Source organism: Mercenaria mercenaria, chromosome 15 (assembly GCF_021730395.1).
Source record: "Mercenaria mercenaria strain notata chromosome 15, MADL_Memer_1, whole genome shotgun sequence".
Classification (NCBI taxonomy): domain Eukaryota; kingdom Metazoa; phylum Mollusca; class Bivalvia; order Venerida; family Veneridae; genus Mercenaria; species Mercenaria mercenaria.
Window position 1 is genome coordinate 43,474,307 of NC_069375.1, and position 8,359 is coordinate 43,482,665.

The 8,359-nt window shown below is 33.6% G+C and overlaps 1 protein-coding gene across 1 annotated transcript; it reads left to right on the plus strand.

Annotated features, from left to right (window-relative positions):
* The first annotated feature begins 895 nt into the window (after positions 1 to 895).
* LOC123561610 (complement C1q tumor necrosis factor-related protein 3-like) lies at positions 896 to 4,678 on the plus strand. Its single transcript, XM_053524348.1, has 3 exons — positions 896 to 1,210; positions 2,649 to 2,851; positions 3,183 to 4,678. Exons 1-3 carry the CDS (start codon positions 1,003 to 1,005, stop codon positions 3,390 to 3,392), a joined length of 621 nt encoding a protein of 206 aa, XP_053380323.1. The 5' UTR covers positions 896 to 1,002; the 3' UTR covers positions 3,393 to 4,678.
* Positions 4,679 to 8,359: the final 3,681 nt, after the last annotated feature.

The window sequence follows — 8,359 nt, forward strand, 5'->3', positions numbered from 1 at the left end:
CTGTAACATGTTTGAGTGCAGTAAATCGACATATTTCTACTTTCTTACTTTTTTCATAACTTTATGTTCTTACAAATGTTAATTTGCAATATTGTAACGTAGAAATGGAGCAATCGTCTCTAAGAGCACCAAGAAATTTACAAAATGAACTAGGCAACTGAAGGAGGACTGAAAAAAAGGAAAATTATCAATCCTTTTCTTACAGGTGTTCCCTTCTAACCTGTACATTATCTCCATAAAATATCTGCGCTATACATATTTTACAACTTGCCGGATAAACAACGCTTTAGAGAAACAATAAACTTATATTCTCTTTTAATACGATTTAGAATACATGTATAAGAATCTTTCACTGGTCGAATGTGCAGATGGAAATATCTGGCTCGGATAGTAACGATATTTAATTTTCTATTGCATGGAATCTGTAAACGCGGAAATATCGGGGACCCTACCATTATTGTGTCATATATTTTTTACATCTGAAAATCCTGTGTTTCTGGTTCTCTAATATCATGGAGTCATCAATCATTGTTTTAATTTCTGCTCCAAAAATAATGTCAATTGAAAGTATAAAATCCAAGTCATTGTTTTGCTTGCAACTGGTATAATACGATTCTGTTAATATTGCAAAACTGTGTCGTTCTTTTGTCTACCGTGACTCAGTATTTGGGTCAGAAGATATTACTAGTTTTGTACCAATGAGAAATGTATGAATGAGAAAATTTAAAGTAAAATTTCATCATCATTCTTTTAAATTTTGTAGTACTGTATTAGAAACTCGTAAGCGCATCATTTTCTATAGAGTTGCTGCTCTGAAACAAAATATATCCACGCTACACTTCCACAAAACAACTACAATTACTACAAAAGTAGCAGGTAAGACATTCTTGTTAATACGGCTTCCTAGTCAAATACTGGGTAGCATATCTGCTGTGGTTAATACGCAAAATAGACTCTCAACAGGCTCAGTGGATCTATCTCTTAATTTTTAGAAAATTCATCATGTTTATTTGGAGAATAATATCAGGACAATGTCACTTAGCTTGGTCTGTCGTGATACTCCTTTTGATCAAAAACGTAGGATGTAATTTTGATAATTTCGAGCCTGGACAGTGCCTCTCCAAATTCGACTATGATTATAAAGTGATGCAGAAGTTGTTGCAATTTGAGAGAGAAATACAGGAACTCAGAGAAAGAAAAACCTGTACAGGTAAGTGGAATATAATTGTTTGCTTGCTGTTTATTGATCTATTGTTAAGTTTGAAGGTCTCGGTTTTATACTAATAAGCCAATTATTTTCTATTTAATATAAAAGTAAAGTAAGGTAAAGTGTTTGTTTATTATAGTGTCACACCTACTGAAAGGCTTATGCGCGTGTATGTGTGTGTGTGTGTTTTGTGGTGTACGCGTCTGCGTGCTGTGGGTTTCGTTTTGGGGAGGCTGCGTTTTTGGTACGTGGAATTCCCTGTTTGATATTTGTCTTTGTTTTTATGAGACACCTACATTCATTAAACAGCATTACTTCCCGATTCCTATTTTTTAATGCCAGGCACCAGGCAGATAGGCATTCGGTAACCACTATTTAACTAGCTTCCGGCTCACCAACCGGTCTCTCTTTAGTAACAAGACGCGCCTCTGACAGGGCTCGAAACTTTGACCTTCCGGTTGCGGGGCAGGTGCCTTATCCATTAGGCCACCGCAGCTCGGTTTATATTATAAGTAAGGTTGTAGCACCTGGTCTGATAATTGTTTATAAATACTTGATGTATGTCTGCTTAAAGTTTTAAACGTGCAATGCTTGCCAATGTAATTGTAATTATTCACACAGAAAGCAAAGTAAAATAGTCTGTGAGTCAATGGGATTCGATGGCTTCGGTTCTTTTCGTTGTTTTTAAACACACAATCCTATCGTAATACTGCCCGTCGAGACGGGACGGAATAAAAGACATTTCAGAATCAAACAGAACGGTATTACTCTGAATTTGCACACAATGGATGGATTATTAGGGCGCAAAATAAAGCATTCTACATCTAACCGCTCCAAAATTATTCCGTGGGACGTTTAACCACTCACCGTGCTTTAACGTTACTAAAACTAGATAATGCCATGACGTCACGTTGACCTGATTTTTGTCACATATATGCGCCAATAGATAGTGTTTTCTTATTTCATCAACATTGTTACATAAAATACACATTAGAATCGAAATAATGCAATATATTTAAACAGTTCGAATCGATTATGGGCCGCGTAGATTAATTCACTGGAATTATGCCCTCTTGAAATTTCCTCTACGTCGCGGTTAAATATATTGAAGCTGTGTTCTGCTACATATTATCTCACTATTCATGTGATGTGTGCATAAGTCGAAGATAACGTAGTATATGAAATATACTGAAAGCTGAAAATGATAAAGAAATTAGTAAAAATATAGAATATTTTTTCTTTTTGAGAGATTTGTTAGTTATTGCTTAAGATGATCTGCTGGAAGTATGTATTTTTGTACGTCAATTTACGAATTTTAATTGCTGTTTGAATGTCTACAAACAAGGACAAATATTAGATATAAAGATATATATTCTAGAAACCCACCCCATGAGGTATTGTCTTAATCAGGCATGATAACGATTGTGGTTTATGCATTTAGATACCACGCATGTCGCTTTTATGGCGGAACTGTCAGCAGACCTGGTTGATCCCTCTGCGGGTACTACAGTTATTTTTGATAGCGTTCGAACAAATGTCGGAAACGGATACAAATCCGGACCAGGGATTTTTGTTGCTCCTGTGGATGGCACATACAGCATAACTCTTGTTGCATCGTCTGGAACAAAAGCGGCGTCGTCAAATGTATGATATTCAAACATTAAATACACCTTCTTTCAAGTAAATGTTTATGGTTTTTCATTATTAAAATGAAGTATGCACATGAAGTAATGTTCACTGTACATTTCATGTATTCTATTAGCAAGCGTTTCGTACATATTAAAAAGTTTCTTTCTTGAATCAGTTTCAAACAGATGATCAGTTTCAAAAAGATGACTGCTGACGGTAATGAGATCTTTATATTGACCAGTAAGCGCTTATTTGTCCACATGAAAGGAACTTTCTGTGTCCTCTAGGCAGGCATATCTGCCCTTCTTAATATTTTAAACAGCTTTTTGATTTTTCTGATTTTCAGCTTCATCTATACGTCATGCACAACATGATACAAGTGGGCTATGTCTACCTGGATGATAACTCCGACAGGTGGCTACTAAGATCAACAACAGCTGTATTAGAACTGAAAGCTGCTGATACAGTTTTTGTTAAAGTCGGTTTTAGAAATGGAGCCGGAAACGTAGAAGGCCGTAGTTTACATACACACTTCAGTGGTTTTCTGATTAATTAGAATTGTTAAAAAAGAGGCGAAAGTTGTCTTTGAATACCAAATAGGGAGAACCATTTAAAGTCATTTTATATGTAAACATGGTGTGCATTTGCTTTGCCCCCTTATATTTCAATCATTGAAATATAACACTGCGACTTTAGCTCAAAATTAAATGTATAATTTAATTGCAGCTAGGCAAACATGCTAAAATTACAGACTATTTGGCTACCGTGTTGCAAATTAACATTCAGTAATGCAGTACATGCCGATGATGAAATAATTCCGCAAATGCAGACCAACTGACTCATTAGGAAACGGTGCATAATCCAGGCCAACCCATGTGGAGCCTTTAAATACTCATTGTACATCGACGAGGCTAATAAACCTGAACTCATGTAATTTGATTTCCTATATGTTTTTCAAGAAAGACCGAGTTTTCAAGAAATAAGTATTAGCATTTACAAGGTCATTTCATGATATGTTTTTCATTAGCTGGGATTTATACGGATGAAACTGTTATATGTATATGTTGTATCAGTATTCCCTCCCCCAATACCACCACCAAGTCACATTAGCCAGTTTATGGCTATAAGAGTGCATCCATTAATAGTTTTCTGTCCTGTAAAGTTCGGGGATTAATCATTTCTATCAAATAAATAATCATTTTCGCATAAATTGTTTATCTCAGTTTTAAGTTCATCCTGGCATAAGTCAAAAGCAAAATACAGATTTTCTGTGCTTTCGAGAAATCTACGCTTACCTATTATCTTTTTTAGAATGCATATAAGGTTCGTTCAGGTAAGATACGTTATGACGATAAATAAATAAATTTTGAACTAATGCTTTTTATGGTTATCAAATACAGATGGGTAATTGCATACAGTATAAATTTCATAGTTTGCAGCAAGCACGCAGTACACCTTTGTAATCTCTACACTGCACAATCAATTTGAAAGCATAGGTAACTGTAAGTTCTGCAGCTATGTATTTTTATAGAAAGGTGTCATTTTTAAGTAAGAAATAGACTTGTTTTCTTTTCCATCGACTCGCTATCTACGGAAACAATAGAATATCTATTGTTGAAATTCTGTAATAAACCTTATTATAAGAAACGAAAACACTTGCGCCGACAACGGTTGATTCAGTAGTATACTTAACAAGGGGTACCGAAACTGTCTTAGCTCAAGTCATAAACAATGAGCAGACATGCAAGAATTTTCGAAGATTACATGTTAGAATATCAAAATCAAAGTATCTTACTTTGTTGTTTTTTTTCGATCAAAATAAAACAAACTGGATCGAATGTATACGTTCTTTATTGTTTGTTTTTATGATACATTATCTTTCATTCTAAAAGAGTAGAAGATGTTAAACTCTCAAAAGGAGACAAATTTATGAATAGAGCATGAAAACTTCTCCCAATCCGTTATAAGATTAAACTCGTATAAGCATTGCAATACTTAAAATAGAAAAAGTGGAAAACCACAGGTCGCCCAACATGACATAAACGAATATGTTGCAGGCTCGGTTTGATTGAGCGCGTTTGTGGACAGTAATTGAAATGCAAGCTACCGTCCATGCCTACTAATCCCAGGTTGAGCAGAACTCAACATTTACACGTGTTATACGTTCCAAAATATAATTTAGAGACACCCGCAGATGTTTTCATACTGCGGTGCACACGGACCCTTCAATGATGCACAGAGTGCTATTCGATGAAAAGCGGTGTATGATCCTCAGCTAAAAAATGGTGTTGACCTAATACAAACAAGAGAACAACAAACTAGAATATAGAGAGGGGATCTGTGGTTAAGGAGCCTGCATATCACAGAAACTGCCAAAAGAATAAAGAAAAAAGCAGACACCATATCGAATGGGTGATTAAACAATACACAAGCCTATTAAAGCTGGAGTACTGGAACCACCAAAGCCGAAATGAATTAAACAACATCAGTGTCGTGCTGAACGATCTGAAGAGATCGAAATATAACAGCTCTTACTGAATGTACGGGGAGACATTTTACAGCCGCCACATGGTACAACCAACGAGTCTGTGGTAATAGAATAGAAAAAGCGGAAAACTACATGTAGCCCGATGGACTTTCGTACATTCTGACAATGACGCTGATTTCCGAAAATATTACATACTGTAATAAGTCTATAAATATCCAGTAAATCGACATATTTGTCATATCTTCTTTTTCTTACAAATATTAATTTAACATTATTGCGACGCATAATTTTGAGTAGCTCTTTTTAGGAGCATCAGGAACGTTAAGAATTTAACCCTTAGCTTGCTGGCGGCAAGTGATTCTGCCTTTGCGACAGTGCAGACAGAGTTTGCCATTCAGTAATTATCTGTTTGGTAAGCACCCCTTTTAACAGTTAATGGTACGGTCCAAATTGAAAGATGAACAGGTTCATTATAGAAATTTAGCGGGGTAATGGTAAACATATAACCGAATGAGGACTGAAATAGTATACATTTATAGATTTTGCTGTTGATTTAATATATTCTATTTATAATAATTGTCAGCAAAGCGTTTGTCTAGTTTTTTACAGTCTGATTCTCCATCTATAAAGGAAACATAGATTTCTCGTACAACTGGAGTATTACATATTACAGAAGTATTGTGGTTTTAGTAGAACATATTCAGAGTATATAACTGTGTTTGTCCGTCGATTAATTGAACTCAATATACGAAAGTGTTATCTAGGGACCAAAGAACACTCGTCTGCATAATGCGATGAAGATGATTAACGTTGCCTTAATTTAACATTGCCATGGCAATATGAATATTGAGAGATAACTTTTTATTGATGACGTAAAGTGGTAAACATTATTTTTAAACTAATTACGGAATTATGAAAATGGGAGATATGCTGTTAATAGACAGCTATGATTTTAAAGGTTTGCAAACGCAAGCTATTGTTTTTAAGTTTCCCATTATTTACTATGCCTCAGTTATGATTTTATCTAATTTTATTTAATAGACTATACTAATAACTGGAAAACTGTAAAACGTAAACTTATGCAAGGACAACGGTTGAAAATTGTCTGAGGCAACACTTGTTTGCGGTGTCTGTTTCATATTAGATATTTCATATCTCTCGATATGATTTGTTTATATTTAGATGTCTGGACTATTTAACTGTGTATCATGTAAAGCCATATTTATATATCAGTACTGATCAAAATAGCTAACCCACCATTTGCAATTTTGCCAATATCTTAGAAATTGCCGGAAGTTCATTTCTAAAATTAGGTCTACAGTTAGACCGACACGTTTTTAACAATTTCAAAGACATGAAAATACATATGGATACCATTTTTTAAGGTTACAAAAAATCATATAAGTTGTGTTTTTGTATAAATAGGATGAAAGCTATTTCTTAGAAAACAGAGATGTGAATTTTAATTCTTTGCTAGAAAATGGTTAAACATCATAAAGATATCAAATTATTCTTTCGATAGTGAACGAAAAACATGTCATTTTAATTCTGCTTTTTTTTTCTTCTTCCTTTATGAATTAATCTCTAGTTTATTAATTCTAGATGTTTTGTTGTATATTGTTACTTTTAAAAAACAAGTTGCAGTCGTGAAATAAGTAAGTTTATATGTTGTCACTGTTTGGTTTTTGTTGAATGGATTTTGAAATGGTACATTTAATTTCTTGAAAATAGTAAAAGTAATTTTTTAAGATGCATGCAAATAGACTGGTTAGCTTTTTAAATCAGTAGACACATATATGGTGAATCGGTCCAAATTTGCAGCTCTGTCTTTACCTCATAGTAACTAAGTCTTTGGCTGTGAGAATTATGTATGACCCCGTGTTGTGAAAATCATTCAGTTTATTGTGATCTTTGTGCATTAAAAAGTATGTCCTTTTCTTGTGATGATTGTGGATTGATCCATTACGTGATTGAGCTTTGATCTTTCATAAAGATCAATGTAAATAAGGCCATTTTCGTGATCGGACTTCCATAATGACTATTTTAAATTGCACCGTTTCTGTTATGATTGTGTTAGATCTTCAATTAATATATTTTACACTGACACCTCTCAATGTATTCATTACCTGATCCGTTTTAATGACTAAAATACCTTTTTGCACTGACTATTTAATTGTTGGGCCAGGTGATTACACTAAGAACTACTGGAGTTGTGTATAATTGTAAATCACAGAAAAAGTTTGTTTACTTATTAAGTTTTAAAAGGGACTTAATTGTTACTTGTCTTGTCTGTATCAAACGACTTGAATTATGTGTTTATGAAATAAATGGGTTTTCATGGTTCAGACTTTTAAAAAGTAGTGTTGTTAATGAAACAAACTAACAAAATTTACGTGTTTATAAATTAAATCAATTTGTAACTAGATTCGAAACAAAAACTCGACACTACCCGTGTGATAGTTAGTTCCTATCGTTCATAAGTCTTGTTACATTTTATGTCTGATTGGACTTTATACTCTTGGAGAATTGTCCATATCATATAAATATATATTGGAAGGATAGTCATTTTCATACATATTTGTATTGGATTTGTTTCGATGTAGTTAAGAAAAAGTTGTTCAATATGCTAATATGTCATTGTACAAAGCAAACTTAGTCTATATTAAGTATATATATAGCTGGAAAATATCAGAAATAAGCAGTTTATTTATAACAGGTTATTAGTTTTTATGTGAATATACCTTTCGCTCGCATGCGCACTAAACGGTCAATATCAGCTTTAATCAAACAGAGTTAATGAATACAACATCTTTAATTTGAATTTGAGAATGATTATTTACATCGGATTTAATTTTTTTATTTGTAATCTTGTGCGTGTTGTAGATTATTCATTATCTAACTACTAGTTATTAATATTTACATTAACTGTGTTAAAAAGTTTTAATGAACATGTGGCAAAACTTAGCAGTAACATATTCTCTGTTTTTATTCTTATTAACAGATTTATTGTCATAACTAAGTATCGCGCTATTATC